An 18,223-nucleotide genomic window follows, 5' to 3' on the forward strand; every position below is an offset into this window, starting at 1 on the left:
TTACATTAAGCCATAGACAGAATGCCCTATCATACTGCAATGAGAGATTTAAATAGTTAATTATTTTCACATGGAAATAATTTATTGAAGTGGATACTTTGCAACTTCCCATATGCTGTAGTTCAGCTACATTTGCAGTGGATACTGACAGGTAACCAACAGCAAGTCTGGCTGCGTTTAGTCAGTCAGACCCAGGCTGGTCTGGCCAGCTGCACATGGCAGGACTTTGTCAGGAAACACTAACACACAGCAAACCCCCCAGGGCCGCCCCCGCCCTACCCCCGCCAACTGAAGCGGGGCCCTACCTTGTTTCTGTTCAGCTTCATTAGCCCCGAGTGCTAAAAAGCCACCTGCACGCTCTCGCAGTTCCTCAGCGAGCTCCCAGCTCTGCACTTTTACCCTCCTGCCTGTCTATTTATAACGGGTTGGGGGCATTCCAACAGCTGCAACTCACATGCTGACAGGAAGCTAACGGCCACACCGCAGGGCATGCTGGGTAGGGAGACACCCGTAAGCAGCACAGGCCAGAGGTCTGCTGATACTTAAGGGTGAGCAAAATCTGGACAGAATGTCTGTGTGTTTGGGAGTATTTTAAGTGACTGCCCTCCCCCCAGGAGTCATGAGAACAGCCAATAAGATCAGCAGCAGCTTCCCATAAACAACACCAATGCGAAGTTTTGTAACAGTTAAGCACCTCTGTCCTGCATCACTTTTGCCATTAACACCAAACTTGTACAGAATCTCACGCATTCTGACACACGGAGCTCTAACAATTAAGTTTCTTTCCCTGCCATGTTTGACAGCTGATCAGATATTTCTACATTGAGGAACAGGCAGATTAATCAACGATAGATGTACACTGAAGAAGAAAAGTCTCATACAATTTAAACAAAGACTGCTAGTTCTTTCAGCTGTTTACGGTTACATCACATGAGTTATATAACGTATAACACATCCATCCTTATTAAACCTGGAAACTTCTCTACCTGCACAAATAAGGAGTTATTGTGTCACTAACAATTGTTCTAGCAGATTTGTATAAGCAGTAGTCAAAGTCAATTACGCAGTAGCCATTTTCATCTTGTTATAGATATTTTGCAGTGGATACTGGGTGCACTGCTGCTTGCCCTGAGAACAGGTGTCAGATGTTCCACACGGATGCTGGTGGATGTGGAGTCCAATGCGCCAATGACCATTCCGGAAATACACGAGCTGCTGAGCTGGGAAAGCCAGCTTCGCCGTTCCAGACACACGCAAAATCAGCGTAGCTGGGCCCCATCATATCCTTTCAAAGGGTACTTCCATCTTCAGTCTCGGCCCCTCTCTCTCACTCACACAACCAAGTGTCCAACGTCTCAAGTCATCAAAATCCTTGTTGCCATTTTTCAGTGCTAACAAGTGAAATCAATTACGGATCAACAATTTCGCCTGCATTTGACTGGATTCCATTTCACGGAAAAGACAGTTTTGTAGGCTCAGTATATTTTTATGGAGGTGGGGGAAGTTCGTACCAAGAGTCACGGTAACGGTTTAAAGGCTGGAGGGCGGGTCTGCATGGGGGTGTGTCTAACAGCGCTCACTGGCGGCCTTACGACTCACCGTCATGCAGGACTCCGACGCCCTCCTGTCCAGAGACTTGGCCCGGCGGTAGCTGGAGACACTAGATGGTGAGCAGCGTTCCTGAGCGGCATCTAGCGAGAATTCCTGCACGCGACAGGAAGAGCGCCGTGAGCAACTGGTCTGAGCACTCTGACGTAGTCAGCGTAACGGCAAACACGTCCTTCACGCTTCAGGGAACTCCCACCCAACTGCGCTCCTCACACATCCTGGATGCGTTCCTCCCGTTCTGCACTACATTTCACTCTAAGCACCCCAACTGCTGAATTTGGAAACTGCTCATTAACAGGGTGTCACAGCTGGTTCACAAGCACTTTGCAGTGACACACAGGGGTGATAATGGGATGGCAATGGGGTGACTTTGGGGGCAAAATCGCTCATTAAAACGGAGACTGCTGATGGACATGATTGTCTTAATGGTGAAAAACTGAAAATCATGTCATTTGCATTAAAACTGTTTGATTGAAAGAAAGAGTACATACAGTTATGGACCAAATTCCTAAAAAAAAATCACTGAACTATTATAAAATCATTTCTATGATGTACATTTATGTCTTGGACAAATATTTCCCCATAATTAAAACAAGCCACCCTATCATTAGTATGCATAGTGTCGCGCAAAAATGCAAATTTTCTAGTGTTAAGCTGATAGACTTATAAGGCAAAGTGACAGAAGGATACTTTCCCGAACTAAAGAGTTTCCACATGAATGGACAATTTTAAAAACAAACTGGGCTCCCAGCAGAGTCCCGAAAGGCAGTGCAGGTTCTGCTGCAAACGCACCGGCTTCACAGGGAGGTGGCGACGCTCGGTGCGACCCTGGCGGTGGGCGGAGTTAGCAGCGGGGCACATTGACGGTGACACTGCCGCTGGCTCCGAGGACGAGTTTGTCTCCATTAGCTCCACGCTGTCCACCTCCAGTGCTCCAGATTTCTCTAATAGCTGGGACCGCCTGAGGGAAAAGGAGAAGAGGGTGGAGGAGGCAAATCGCCATGACAAACGTTACCACGGGAACCAGGAGACAAGCCTATGAAAAATGATGTACACAAAAAACACAAAAGTACATTTTATGAGTGTACACAGGCTATACTTCCCCCACTTAAACTGCATGCTACTTTTCATAAATCAATGATCATATTTTCTTTGAGAGGCCTCAGCAAAAATACAACTTAAGAATCTAAGTTTAACATAAAAGTTGCTTTCAAATGCAGGAAATGTTCACATCTCTGGGATAAACAGGGTCTGCAGCCATACAGTCTCTGCCTGAAATCTTAGCAGTGAACAGTGTGTCCACAGCAGGACCAAGGACGTTCCCGCTGTAGTGCGCCCCCTAGTGGAGCCCAGCTGACTGACACTCAAACTGTGCTTATGTGGTTAAGGAGTGAACTTCTACCTTCAGAAATAACCAACAAACCAAAGGGGACAGAGATCAGAAAGAACTCGCTGCATCATAAACAGGCATGAGTGAGTCGGAGGTCAGGTGGAGGGAAGACACCCATTAAGGTCTGAGAGGCGGCACTAACACAGGGAGAGGCTGTTACAGGGAACTGATGAGGCTCAGTGATACACAGGAGGCAGCTTCTCCATCTTACAGAGGCTAAGCAGAGGCACCAGTCAGTGAGATGGGAGCTCGCAGTGTGTGTGAGCTGACATTCTCTGTATGTGACGTGGGGGTGTGTGTGAGACAAAGTAGTACATGTACTATGAATACCACATATAGACCATTTATGTTCTGATTCATTGATGTGAAATTATTTTGTACTGTATGTATGAATTGTGTTCACACTGTCTTCAGTTTTTGCACTGTGTGTTTGTATTGGTGCACGTTATGATCCATTGCTGCATTATGCGAACACACTTCCCATGTTATCTATCCATCTATTGATCCATTGATCCATCCATCTAATGTATATATACATGCGTATGTGTGTGTATGGTGAACATGCAAGAGAGGGGAACAGCATATATACAGGAGGTAAAGAGGGAGACCGTATATGACATGGAGACAGCATATATACAGGAGGTAAAGAGAGAGACCATATACGACATGGAGACAGCATATATACAGGAGGTAAAGAGAGAGACCGTATACGACATGGAGACAGCATATATACAGGAGGTAAAGAGAGAGACCGTATACGACATGGAGACAGCATATATACAGGAGGTAAAGTGGGGGACCGTATACGACATGGAGACAGCATATATACAGGAGGTAAAGTGGGGGACCGTATACGACATGGAGACAGCATATATACAGGAGGTAAAGAGAGAGACCATATACGACATGGAGACAGCATATATACAGGAGGTAAAGTGGGGGACCGTATACGAGATGGAGACAGCATATATACAGGAGGTAAAGTGGGGGACCGTATACGAGATGGAGACAGCATATATACAGGATGTAAAGAGAGACCGTATACGACATGGAGACAGCATATATACAGGATGTAAAGAGAGACCGTATACGACATGGAGACAGCATATATACAGGAGGTAAAGAGAGACCGTATACGACATGGAGACAGCATATATACAGGAGGTAAAGAGAGAGACCGTATACGACATGGAGACAGCATATATACAGGAGGTAAAGAGAGAGACCGTATACGACATGGAGACAGCATATATACAGGAGGTAAAGAGGGAGACCGTATACGACATGGAGACAGCATATATACAGGAGGTAAAGAGAGAGACCGTATACGACATGGAGACAGCATATATACAGGAGGTAAAGAGAGAGACCGTATATGACATGGAGACAGCATATATACAGGAGGTAAAGAGAGAGACCGTATACGACATGGAGACAGCATATATACAGGAGGTAAAGAGAGAGACCGTATACGAGATGGAGACAGCATATATACAGGAGGTAAAGAGAGAGACCATATACGACATGGAGACAGCATATATACAGGAGGTAAAGAGAGAGACCGTATACGACATGGAGACAGCATATATACAGGAGGTAAAGAGAGAGACCGTATACGACATGGAGACAGCATATATACAGGAGGTAAAGTGGGGGACCGTATACGAGATGGAGACAGCATATATACAGGAGGTAAAGAGGGAGACCGTATACGAGATGGAGACAGCATATATACAGGAGGTAAAGAGGGAGACCATATACGACATGGAGACAGCATATATACAGGAGGTAAAGAGAGAGACCGTATACGAGATGGAGACAGCATATATACAGGAGGTAAAGAGGGAGACCGTATACGAGATGGAGACAGCATATATACAGGAGGTAAAGTGGGGGACCGTATACGACATGGAGACAGCATATATACAGGAGGTAAAGTGGGGGACCGTATACGACATGGAGACAGCATATATACAGGAGGTAAAGAGAGAGACCATATACGACATGGAGACAGCATATATACAGGAGGTAAAGTGGGGGACCGTATACGAGATGGAGACAGCATATATACAGGAGGTAAAGTGGGGGACCGTATACGAGATGGAGACAGCATATATACAGGATGTAAAGAGAGACCGTATACGACATGGAGACAGCATATATACAGGATGTAAAGAGAGACCGTATACGACATGGAGACAGCATATATACAGGAGGTAAAGAGAGACCGTATACGACATGGAGACAGCATATATACAGGAGGTAAAGAGAGAGACCGTATACGACATGGAGACAGCATATATACAGGAGGTAAAGAGAGAGACCATATACGAGATGGAGACAGCATATATACAGGATGTAAAGAGAGACCGTATACGACATGGAGACAGCATATATACAGGAGGTAAAGAGAGAGACCATATACGACATGGAGACAGCATATATACAGGATGTAAAGAGAGACCGTATACGACATGGAGACAGCATATATACAGGAGGTAAAGAGGGGGACAATATGAGGACGGACGGAAACGTTAGATCAGACAGTGTTTGTGCGGGTGGGGGACAGGCTCTCCGGGCTGCGCTTTTCAGAGGTGGAATGGAAGCAAGCAGGAATCAGGGGGGCACAGCGGCGACGGCAGCAGGGGCACAGCGGCAGGACAAAGGCGGAGTCAGGGGAGAGCAGGTGCTCCTGGAGGGGGGAGAGAATAAAACAAAACAGACGAGAGGCTAAGCTGCAAAGAGGGAGCACAACATGAAATGGAAAGTTACATACAGATTCATTATTATTAGTGAACAGATACCTGGAAAAAAGTAAGAGAGAGAGCAGGCCATGCTTTCATAAAGTTAAGCGGTTTATAGAGAGATCAACAAGTTGGAGAATCATATGTAAACAGGCTAGTGGAATAAAAATACTGCAGTTGCCAAAGCAGATACTGCCACTAGATGGCAGTAAAAGCCAACATAACAGGCTCAAGGTGATGAGACATTTAGTGGTGAAAGGACAGCTACTGACTGGCAGAAAAAACAAAAGTTTCAAGTCAGAAATCAGGGACACAAAAATCTTATATTTTATAGAATTGCTGTATAATAAATTCCAATAGAACTGCTGCATTATAACTCATTTTCAACATGTGCAACTTCGTGAAGGTGTTTTGCTGTATTCTGGATGTGGGTTGATGCCACTGTACATTGGTGTGCGGCGCAGTGAATGACGGGTGTAGGCGGCCTTTATGTGGATGGAGCAGTGGGAGGACGGTATTATCTGGGGTTTAGGTAGTTCAGGGTCTGTGTGGGAGATCAGCTGACATGGTACAGTGCTCACTTAGCATGACAGAGGTAGCGGGATCAATGCCTGCATCCTTCAAATGTCGAGGATGACACAGGGTCCTGTAGGTTAAGCCGCTGTGCTTGTGATCAGAAGGTCGCCAGCTCAAGTGCTGTGGCTGGCAAAGGGATTTCACCATTGAGGCCTTAGGGACTAACCCTGATTTCTCAAGACATGCCGTTTTGGATAAAAGTATCTGCAGATAAATTAGAATGTATAAACGTGTTTCTGTGGCAGTTTGGGCCACATGAGATGTGTGTGTGTGTGTGTGTGTGTGTGTGTGCATCAGCCCTGATGCCAGGAGGTCCACCGCATTCTCAGCTCTCACCTGCGCTCCAGCCCAAAGAGCCGCTCCACCTCCTCCCTGCCAGGGCTCCGTGTCCGCGCCCTCCGCTCCAGCCGCCTCCTCTCCAGGAGGAACGCCTCGTCATGGCTCAGCCGCTTGGCCCTGGGCACATCGGCCAGCAGGGCATACTGCCGTGCCCCCCGGCCGACCCGTGTGGGCCTTTCGGCTAGGGCCTTGTCCTGCCCCTCCCTACAAGGAACTGGGCTCCCTGTCTCTGAGTCCAGGGAGCTTTGGGAGGAACTGATGGCGGAGGAGCCATTGGTAAGTCGGGTCCCTGAGGGGAGAAAGGGGTCCCTGGCAGCGCTGCAGTCAGGCGACGAGGAGGGTGGGGAGGCCAGGGGCTCTGTGTCAGAGGAGCTATACCTGTGGAGGGCCCCGGGGCCACTGGGAGAGGGCACCACCTGCTGGCTGTCTGGCTTGGCCTTCTCCAGGGAGAAGTAGCCACTCTCCACGCGGGCTTTCCGCCCGCCATACACCGGGCCCTGATCTGCGGAGAGCGGGGTGAGGAGTCAGGAGTCAGCGGACAGCAGGAAGCTAGTCCCCAAGAAATGAACACTGGTTACATCACTGAGGACCACAGGCAAGCCCCCCCAAGTCTCCGTGGAAACGTCAGTGTCACCGGCCGGCCATCAATTTGTTTTAACTCTTAAGAGGCTTCCTCCTCTTCTAGCTTTATCCAAAAGGATTTGTAACTCGACGCGTCTCTCTGCTCACTTACTTACTCTCAGCCCATCCCTCTCCTGCGGGTTCCAGTCCCCCCCCCCCCCACCTCAGAGTCCCGTTGTCTTTTTTGGCCCCAAACATATGCTGCCTGTTTCACTTCACTCCACAGACACCGTGTTCCGGGAAAATAAATATCCATCTAATAAGACCCCCCCTTGTTTCCTTTTAGGGCTGGGATCCCATAGGCCAGCAGAATGGGTTTTACTGGTCCAGCTAAAGTCAGACATTTACAGAGATGAAGTTTCCGAGTAAAAAAATTAAGAAGGAGATAGTATGCAAGAAGTTTGCTGGGTCGAGTCCCAACTGCTCTGATGTCAGGACTTTGACAGAAAGACGTAACTTGAGCAGCTCAGGTAAGACACTCCGGTGCACAGACAAGTTCAGGATGGCAAACAGTGACCTCAGCCCAGCCTTATGCTCATACCCCCAGTGCATACCGTCCTTGGAGGTGCTGGGTGGCGAGCAGCCCTGGCTCAGCTGGCTGATGCAGGAGGCGCTGCGGCTGCAGGGGATGGTGGTGCGGCCCCGGCGCTCCTCCTGCCACAGGGAGGCGCGGCTGGCTGGGACCGTCTCCACGGAGGCAATGCTGCTGGGCAGGCAGGGCAGGCTGGCCCCGGTGGTGGAGCCGCTGCTGGTCACGGTCACCTTGGCAGGCCCAGGCTCCTGTGCGGGGGAGGGGGGGGGGGGGTCACGAGTGTGTGAGGAGGAGGGCAGGCAGGGAGCAGCATGCCGCTGCCATCGAGAAATGCTAATCTGCATGGCTGTCAGCACCGCGCCCATATCCAGCAGCACAAGGGTCACGGCATCACGGGCAGCACAGGCTGCTGGACTGTGATCTGGTGCCTCCTCGCATGGGAAGGAAAGGCCAGTGATGGAGGATCATTAAAAATCCTTTGACAGGTGAAAATCATAAGGGGATTCGGGAGATCTGGCCTTATATAGAAGGAAATCGGCCACCGGACTCCAGGAGCAGGTACGGCACGCCGGGCCCCATTCCCACCCAGAGATGTTACGTAAGTGTGCAGGACAGGCATTAGGAAACGAGAGTGGCGTGTGTGATAGCCCGCCTCGCCCGCCTCGCCCAGCTCGCCCACCTCGCCCACGCACCACCAGCACCTGACTGCTTCGCTTGCTGACCGCCAAACTGCATGAGTTTATTTTACGCTCGGAAGATAATGAGGGGGCTGTAACAGGATGGGGGAGGGAAAGCAAACAACATGAAAGCGTAAAACTGTGTTGGGGGGGGGTTGTTTGACAAAAATATCACCTGTCTAAAGTGGAGGGTGGGGGGGGTGACAAATCACCTGTCTGGGGGGGGTGGCGACATTTAACACAATTGCACTGTTCCAGCTTTTCACGCCTCTACTCCACAAAGGGACCATTATTGCCCCTGGGGGGCAGCGTGGTGTGAGGGGCGGGAGACACAATGGGCACCTTTCAGGGGCCACGACACACCTCAGCCGACAGAGAGGAGGCGCCACAGTGACCAGTGGCTTATTCATTTACTGCTCCGCGACGACCCCAGGCAGGACCGACACAGGAAGTAAGAGGAGCGAGCCAAGAAACGAACGTCCCGATTCACAGCAAGAGGGATCTGCACGGTGTCCATTCCCGTATAGCAGGAAGAGTGGGGAAAAGAATAAGGAAGACCCTGAGAATCACGACGACGAAGCACCACTGGCCAATGGAGAGATCGCAGCTTTAGCGGGACTTACAAGATGACAGTTCACCATTCCAGAGGAGCACCACCTGCTACCGTTAATGTGCCCTTGCCAAGGAGAGATGAGCGTCTGAGTGCAGGTGCCAGACAGCCTGCGGAAGCCAGACCCCAAGGGGTTGTGTGGCGGGCGCGGTTCAGGAACGGGATGCCCGGGACCATCAAGGCCGTCGACAAAGCAAAAATAAATGGATAAACAAAGCGGCCAGGCAGCACAGGGAGAAACAGACTCCCCCCTCCCCCAAACCCCACCCCCAGGTGCGTGTGCCAGGATGACCTGGAATTGCAGGGGTCTGCGGGTCAGACTCCTGGAGAGATGCCAGTGAGCTCAAATCCACCACTTAATGTCCACCAGCTAATGAACTTATTACTCAAAGTCACTTAGAATCACAGCGACTTGGCAATAGAGCAGGACGATTTAACCAGCAGAAAATAAATAAGTGAAATAAAAATGACAAAGTAAAAACTACAGCACCAAGTGTGGGAAACCAGCATGGTCCTGAAGTACATCTACTTATTTTTTTGTGGACCAAAGTGCTCAGTTATCTATGAAAGGGTGAGTCCATAGTGAGCAGTCTCTGGTTTAACCCGACCTTTCACAATAAGTCTATACAGCCAGCGGTCCTAATGACACTGAGGACGGAGTTAGGTTGGACGTGGTACTGCAGAGATTCAGGACTGGATTTATGATAAAGAGCCCAGGATGGGAACCTCCATTGCACAGGTATACAGACTCTATAGGAACGCCCAGCTGAGGTACAGGCCTGAAAGTTCTACAAATCGTACATGATAAAGCCGACTAAGTAATCACCATGAAAATGTTTGAATAATAATCGGAGAGGGTTGTGCCCCCCCAGAGCAGATGTGTTTAGGCATGGCCAGCCAATCAGGAACAACGCAGAAACAGCTGCTTTCCCATCAACAGCTGCTTTCCCATCAACAGCTATCCAACAGGTTCCTTCCATCTTCCATAACCACCTGGAGTCTCAGGAAGCACAGGTCAAGGCTGGAAGCACCGTGGACAGGAAGCCAGCACGTCACAGGGCAGGCACGCAGGCAGGCACGCACGCACGCACGCACACGCAGGGCAATTTACTGTCCCCAGTTCACCCAGCTGCATGCTTTTGGTCTAAGGGAGGAAACTGGAGAAGCCAAAAGGAAACCAGTTTAAATATAGTGAGAACATGCAGATTCCACACACACAGCTGGAAGATGAGGAATTGCAAACATGCCAGCCATTGGGCGACTGGGACAGCGAAACCCGGGAGGGGCCGGGTACGCATGGCGGAGACCCCAAGGGTGCAAGCAGGTCGGACGTCTAGGACACTGAGACCCGGGAGACGCAGAGCACGCTAGCCGTAGACCCTGAGGGTGTGAGCAAGAAGCTCGGAAAGAATGCGACATGGGGGTAAGCTGAGGTAGCGTTTGAACTTGAAAGCAGGGAGGGGAATCCTGCACAGGCGCCTCTGCTATGTTTTGCACATTTGGGCACAGGACGCAGACAATAACAGTAATTAATGTCTGTCATCGGGAGCGGTGCAAGGCAGCAGACATCCAGCTCCACATGGCACGGTGGCCAATCACAGCGCGGCCCTGAGGGCCAGGGGATGCCTGCAGGAAACAATTACCAGAGAGACAGCCTTCGTTACAGCCACCTGTGTCTGCGGGGAGCCTCCTTTATGGGGGGGGGGGGGGGGGTGGAAACTCAAAGCCAGAGAAGGCTAGACAAATAAGGTCAGCATTTTTTAGTTCCCCAAAAAACTACCCAAGAGAGGTGCTCAAAGAACGACTGAGTGAGGGGGGGGGGCTTTGGGGTGAGATGTGCAAATGACCCAGAATTCCAAGCACGGCCAAGAGGAGGAACCCGAAACGGGCAAATGGGTTGCTGCTCATTTGCATTCAGAGCCTCTTGCCCCCCCTCCCCCCCCTCCTGCTCTGACCTTGCAGAATGTGCTGGAAGGTGGAGGGAAGCTTTGGTGGCTGAGCTTTGGCCCAGGGCCTTCCTGGGGATGCTGGGGTGGGGGCCAGGGACGCCTGAGGGCTGCCTTCACTGGGCAGTAAGGCACTGAAGAGGCCTGAGGACACGCTTTTGTTTGACTTGGCACAGGGTGTGAAAAAAACAGCAGGAAAAAGAAAGTAGTACAATGGCACATTTTCTGTCGTTAGCCCATTGAAGTAGGCGGCGCCATGGCAGAGGGTAGAGAGGTGGGCACAGAGCACCACTGGCTCCATCGGTGGTATATTAACATCCTGCCACCACGGAGACTCCAAGCAGCCTTCAGCAGGGGGCACCAGGCCAGACAGACTCATCTCAGCAAACAAAGAGAAGCTGTGCTCGTTGGCCAGCCAGCTTTATGGCCACTAGAGGTTCAGAATCAGGCACGGCAAGGAGGCAGAGGAGGAGATGAAGACCCTCAAAAAGAAAAACATGTTGACCGAGACGGAGTTTCTATCCGTTTTTACTCTCTTCCGTGTGATGCCTTAGCCGTCTCTTATGTTTCATGAATGCCGTTTGTGGAACTGCTCGTCTTTTCACTAGACCACTCTCACGAGGTTCTTGCCATGTCTGTAATGCACTGTTTAGCTCCTGCTCCCATGTGCACCTGCACTCATTAGCGGTCACCTGCTGGAAGCTCAGCCTAGCTGCTCCTGTGCAGCTCGTTCTTCCTTCCCCCAAGATGACTGCACCCCTCCCAAAAAAAAAACAAAAAACACAGAGCCAGAACAGGCAACAAAACAAACAAACCCAGGGGAAATGATTGTGAAGGGACTGTCACACGCCTTTTCAAACATGGTCTTTTAGAGGAGATAGAGGCCAGCTGAGCTCGGTGGGGAGCCAGGCTGCCATGAAGGGGAGCTGCAAGGTCAACATGGGTCACCCCACCACAAGACGATGTCCCCAAAGCCACAGGGGCTCCGAGGTGCCGCGCACACCTCACAGCCACGCTTGTGTCCGTCTGCCGCAGCCGCACTTCTCCTCCCCCCCCCCCCCCCCCCGCACACGCGCACTATTGCCTGACCCATAACAGGGCGCACTCCTTCACGCCAGCGGGCCACGTTCCCAAACTATTATCAGCATACCCACACCGTGGCTGGGGACACGGTAATGAATTAGACAATTATGTAACGAGAATGATTCTGTGAAATTAATCGACCTGTTTCCGACAGGCACTGAGCGACATGAAGAGCCAATTAAACGTTCAAATAAGTGAGAAACTCAAGCTCCGTGTGATGAATTCCTGCACCATCCCACCCCCACATCATCTGTCACTGTCTGGAACCAATAGGAATAAAGAAACCAGTTAAGTGACCAATGAAAAGCACAAAATAATCCCACCCCCTCACAAAGTATGTAAGCCTTGTTTTCTACATCTAACAAGTTTCACAAAGACCGGCAAACTCCATGAGGAGACCTCAGCACCATGCAGGACAGTACCTGAGCAGTCGCTGGCTCAACCTTGCGCTTCTTCTTCAGGTTCTGCTTGTTGGTCCGGGGGTAAACTACTAGCGATTCTTGCCATCTGTGGGAGAGGACAACAGAATTAGAGTTGACACACACACACACACACACACACACACACACAGGTCAGCCAGAGAGCATAACAGCAGACAGTCCGTTTTTCGCAGGGGCACCGAGTTTCCCTTAAATGGAGAGCATGACGGTCTTAAGCTCCTGTGGGGTCGTCACGGCCCCCGCTGCCCATCACAGCCCTGCTGCTCTGAGGTTTTCATGGCTGCTGCGGCAAAATGATCTAGGAGCATAATTGGTACCAGAGCCAACACAGAGTGTGTTATTAGGGGCACAAGTGAAAACAGATGAATCTACAAACGCACCATGTTAACATCACCTTCCCTCCCATGTTTTCCACCCTTAATATCTCCATTTCCCAAAGAAGGGCAGACAGCTGCATAATTTCTACAAACCCAATATTCAAGCAGCATATCCTAATGGACTCTGAGCACAAAACCCGTGCTGCCGACCAAAGCCCAAAGAGCCGAGGTCACGATGGCAGGACTTACTGCGACCTACAGGCCCCCAGTACACATCAATGCTGCAGAGAGCCACCACCAGCGCCCCAAATTAGGGGACCATGATGTATGTCCAACAGGAAAGAGCCCAAACACTAAAGTCCAAAGCAAGCTGTGACAGGGCATTTTCACACACTTCTGCCGATGAGGTGAGACTCTCCTGATCCCTGACTTGCTAATGACATCAGGGCACAGTCCTGGAAGGCAGGAGGGTAGGGGGATTTCACGGGGGCCTTACTGGATTACAAGGCAGTTGCTTTTTCGTCTGGACGGAATAACACCCCACTAGTGAGCGGGCGGTGAACAGGCCGAAAACCACCTCTAAAAACATGGAAACCAGGTCACGCTTGGGGCACAACAGGAACGGCCCCGCTAGACGCATCCGATGTCAGCAGACAGGTTTCGAAGCAAGAGGCCAGGGGTCCATTTTCCCAGAGAAATGCACGGGTGAACTCAGGCCATCTGTGCTGCAAACTTACAGAAACAATGGAACAGATCTTTCCAAATGACATCAGTGTGGTGCTGCTTATACTTGCAGAGATTGTCTGATGATCATAGGTGTTGACTTGGGGATGTCAGCTGATTAAATAACGATTTCTCTCCTGGCTCGCGCCAATGATTCCCATTGTGCAACTAGTACTGAAAGACAGACTGAGGGGTTATTCCAGGTTCTCTCCTTTATTCATCACACTAAGTCGCCATGTTAGTGGGTTTACATCCACAGGAGGGGCCGTGCTTTTTAAAAGGCAGGGGGCTCAGACCAACCTGTCACACGATGGGGAGGGAGAAAAACAAATCTGTCACCCACTGTGTCACGACAGTCTTCCACGCAACACAAAGGTCAAAGGGAATTTGTATTATAATACATCGACTATCATACTATGGGTCACATGACTACGGGTCACACGATCAACCCAAATTATTTTCTACGCCTACCCAACAGGTCCCCAACAGGGTCGATTATTCACAGCCCATGAGCTGCCCTTCATCAGCGCCAAATACCGCTAATCCACAGCACACAGGTGCATCTCTCCATGGGAACAGTTAACTTACCAGCTAATTATATGCATGCATTGTGTTTGCTCCTGGTTGGGATCATTGCAGCGCAAATTGTGCTACAAATGTATGTATAAATGAAATATGAAGCCATTGTATTGAGCCATTCATGGGCCATTGTCTGGTTCATAGTAACTGTTGTTGTTTGTAGTACTTGTGCTTGTGCCCTCAGGCCAAAGCGAGGCTCTCTGCTCTGCTCTCCTGTTACTCCTATCCTGCTATTCCTATCCTGCTACCCAAGCAGAGATGGCTGGCGTTGGGCGTAAGAAGCCGCCTCCGTCCGCTGCCAGACGGCTCATGTGACTCATTGGCTCGACTGAACCATGCAACTTAACAACAAACCACGCAAATTTAGATATGCTTAGCCAACTTAACACGGCCCAGCTTCTGAGTGCCAAGACTACTTTGGTAATTCTTCTAAAATCATATTTAGCCGGAATAGCAGGTTTCGCAGGTGTAAGGGAGAGTCACATATCCGTCGCTCTGATTGTTCACATGCATCACTCTTACAAAAAAATAGTTTCTTATTACATTAAATATTTAAATAAATGATGCTACGATACTTAAGTTATTTAAGACTGCGACATTAAACTTAGAGGAAAACAATCAGGATAAAATGAGTACCTAGGGATTTGTCCAGAAAAGGACAGACAGGTTAAACATTAGTTATACAGGGGAAGCTGGAGTAACTGACTAAATAGGATGGAGTGATTAGTTCAAGGTATAACAGAGCCCAGCTTCATCTATGCCGGATCTGCCGATTAACCCGGCAAGAGACCGCCCAGTCCACCTTCACCTTTCAATATCTAAGGATAGGTACATTTTTAACTTGGATAAATATTAAGACTGTGTCCTTTATGTTGCTAAGGAACTGATTCAAACTCTCACTTTCAATAGGAAAAAAACCTTTTCAGATCTGAGGTCTTTCCCAACCAGTTTCCATTGCGGGCTCGTTCTTGAACCGCAGTCAAGAGCAAAGCAGTCCTCATCTTACTCAACCGCTCTCCGACTGACACGGCATCCAGTGCTGACGCCACCGAACTGCCTCTGAGCACGGCTGAATCACTGCTGGCTTAGTCGTGACAAATTGCCTTCTTATTAATTAATCCCTTCTCCACCAAGGGAGGAGCTCGAAGGAGCCTCGAGATCACGAGCAACAGCATCTGCGTAAAACCTGCTCCTGTTACCCTGACATGCTAAGCTAATGGATTCTACAGGCAGCAGCTGCCCACTGCAGGGGACTAAGGGCATGGCAAAGAACAGACACCCAGAGACATGCCAACACAACAGTGTCCAAGTGCAAGAACTCACAAACGGCAGCAAATAGAGGAGCCTGTGCAAAAAGCACGAGCCCTTAAGAGCATGGTGGTGCAGGGAGGGCCCAGAGCACACCATGGCGTGGTTCCTCAGCATGTCTCTACAGCTGCGGCCCTGTAGGAGCAGACAGGTCCAGCTTCTCCTGCCGCCACTGTTAATGACTCAGGGTGGTAATAAATCCCTATAGTCATCAACAGCTACTCGAAATCGATTGGAAGCAGATGGGCTTGCGGTTCCTGCCCGGACGTGCAGACGGGAGGGGGCGGAGCCACACACGGCGCCGGCTCTGCCAGGCCGCCAGACGGCGGAGTCGTTCTCCCGGCCCGGGCAAACTCAAAACAGGAGGCAGTGTCTTCAGGTACAGATACAGTCCCCTGTGCTCCCAGCTGGAGGCCAAGCCCTGTTACTAACCCTGGGAAATGGCTTCAGGATGTGCAGCCGGCGACAAGGTCACTTGAATGCTGGCAGATGGCGCAAGAATCTCCCCCACTGCCCCCCGCCTCACCTGCCTGTCCTCAATCACCTAATCGATCTTCAGCAAAAAACAAAACAAAAAAAAAAGTAGCAACCCCAACAGCCTATAAACGCGTGATGGAATCACAGGAAGGAGTCCACACGGTGCTCTGCCAGGACTGCCAGTCATCTTCCGGGTTCACAATGCCGACCAAGTGGAATTCCAGGAAAGCGAGAAAAGGGGCAGCGGGAGAGGAGCCTTTCATCTCAGCAGGAACATGACACACGATATGCTTGCGGAGGCCTCCAGCCATTGGGAGTGGCTCAAACACTTACCATCCCTGCCACTGGTTTTTACGGACGTATCTATGCGGCAGTTACAGCCACTGCGTCTCTTACCAAGCTGCTCCCACATGTCGCTAAGGAAGCAGAGTCAGCTATTAATGGCCCGGAAGCTTCAGTAAAGTCGAGCAAGAGCGTGGGGCACGAGGGACTCTCAAAGCTTCACAGGGGGACACATTTTCGAACTTCTAATAAGTAGGTGAAGCCATGGTGCCTTTTAATACTCTCTGCTAATTTGCCAATTATTCATATACTGACAGGACCTCACAGCAGTCATGGTCAAAGCATTGGTGCTTTAATGCTTGTAATCATGAAGAGAGATTTTAAGTTAACTGGACACTCTTTCCGAATAAAGCGGCAGGATCAGAATCTCTGGTCTTTATCCTTACCGGAGAGCCGCGGTTGGATTCCATGCGGCTAATCAGTTATATCACTCAGCGCAGCCACATTACGCAGCTGTTTCATTCACATTTGCCATCTTAAGCCAGACGATACATGGAGAACATGGAAAATCATGCATAGCACTTTCCTATTCCCTGTACCAAGCCCATCTGTCCTGACCAGGCTCCAGAGGCATATCTCCAGGGCCCCACGGTATCTGGATATGACGGATCGGAAAGGGGCTCTACTTTAGCAGAACGAATGGCCACACAGGAAGCCGAAAGCTGGTCTTGTAAGCGGATGACCTTCTAAAGGACCATTTTTCTCCTGTCACTCGCTCTTCCTGGCCTTGCAGTAGCTATTATGATGATCGATGGACTGACTGGCCATCTTGGTGGATGTGTCTTCACAGAGAGGCACTGCGCAGTACGGGTAGGGAAGCAGACACTTTCATTGATGAGGTGCAAGTCAAAGGGTATGTACCTGCCTAAACTACATAACAGAGGAGTCGCACGCTCATGTTAAATGCTTCAGTACTTAATCTAGGGTTCCATTAATGACTATAAAGATTTCCAAGCCCAGTTTCGTTGAAGAGTGAGGTGAAAAATGTAATGTATTGATATGGGGGCGGCGTCCTTTCAGGTCAAAGATCAAGGTGAGAACATAAATTCACCAGACTGTATGAGAAAAGAGCAGATAAGCTCTACATGACTGTGACTCAGGGACCGAAGGGTGGTCAGCTGACAAGGATCATTCATAACTATCATTTAAACACCTCCCCCATACTTTCTCAATCTTCTCCCTCCCTCTGTTTATGTCTCATTCTCATTTCCTCTTTACTCTTTCTCCCTTCTGAGTGACACGTACAGGAATGACCAGCTGGGCCTTATCTGAGGAGTTACACCCAGAATATCTCCTGATAAAGCCATTGCGTTTGGATTCATGGAACACTAGTAACCTACAAACACCAACCTGTGCCTCCTTTTCATTAATACCTGTATATGGTATGGTCTCACTATTAAAGTCGGCAGACAAAGTCTCTCCCTGACATTTCAGTCTTCACTCCCACAGTCACTCTGCCTGACAGCAAAAACCTCACCTCAAGACATCCATTCTTGTCAACCTCAACTTCAACGTTCTTATTTTTAGGGGTCGTTACTAAGGTCATAAACTGGGCCCTTCTATGTGAAGTTCTATGCCAGAGGATGTAATTTGCATGGTGAGGCTTTCTTCAGGAAACGGGAGGGAACATAGTGATGAGGGGGGGGGGCAGGGCTAGAAGATGCAAACGGCGGCACCTCTAACACTTCCTGTTAACTGTGAAGAGCCGCAGCTCTTCTACAATTTAGACATGTCAGAGCAGCCACAGGCGGAGAGATGACAACAGATCCCAAACAGTGATCCAACGCCTGTTGTTCAGAGTGCCACCGGCTCCAGCAGCTGGCCGGGTGCATTTTAAGGTCTGGTTGCCTGGAAAGGCCTGGATCCTTAATGAGTCAGAATGTATCTGCCAAAAATCAGCCCTGCCATCTA

At 49.8% G+C, this 18,223-nt stretch overlaps 1 protein-coding gene across 8 annotated transcripts in view; it reads right to left on the bottom strand.

The window, feature by feature from the left end:
- LOC111847710 (uncharacterized) overlaps positions 1 to 18,223 on the bottom strand; it is an 83,194-nt gene that overhangs the window by 18,632 nt on the left and 46,339 nt on the right. For 4 of the 8 annotated variants that reach the window (XM_072712624.1, XM_072712622.1, XM_072712625.1 and 1 more), the window contains exons 5-9: positions 12,549 to 12,633; positions 7,833 to 8,058; positions 6,655 to 7,159; positions 2,401 to 2,569; positions 1,600 to 1,704 (exon numbers count right to left, since the gene is read on the bottom strand). In XM_072712624.1, the coding sequence (XP_072568725.1) occupies positions 1,600 to 1,704; positions 2,401 to 2,569; positions 6,655 to 7,159; positions 7,833 to 8,058; positions 12,549 to 12,633 (1,090 nt within the window). Of the gene's footprint in view, positions 1 to 305; positions 1,574 to 1,599; positions 1,705 to 2,400; positions 2,570 to 6,654; positions 7,160 to 7,832; positions 8,059 to 12,548; positions 12,634 to 18,223 lie in introns of those variants that run through there. The other 4 variants (XM_072712627.1, XM_023819121.2, XM_072712626.1 and 1 more) reach the window with 4 other exon arrangements.

This window comes from Paramormyrops kingsleyae, chromosome 5, assembly GCF_048594095.1.
Source record: "Paramormyrops kingsleyae isolate MSU_618 chromosome 5, PKINGS_0.4, whole genome shotgun sequence".
NCBI classification, from domain to species: domain Eukaryota; kingdom Metazoa; phylum Chordata; class Actinopteri; order Osteoglossiformes; family Mormyridae; genus Paramormyrops; species Paramormyrops kingsleyae.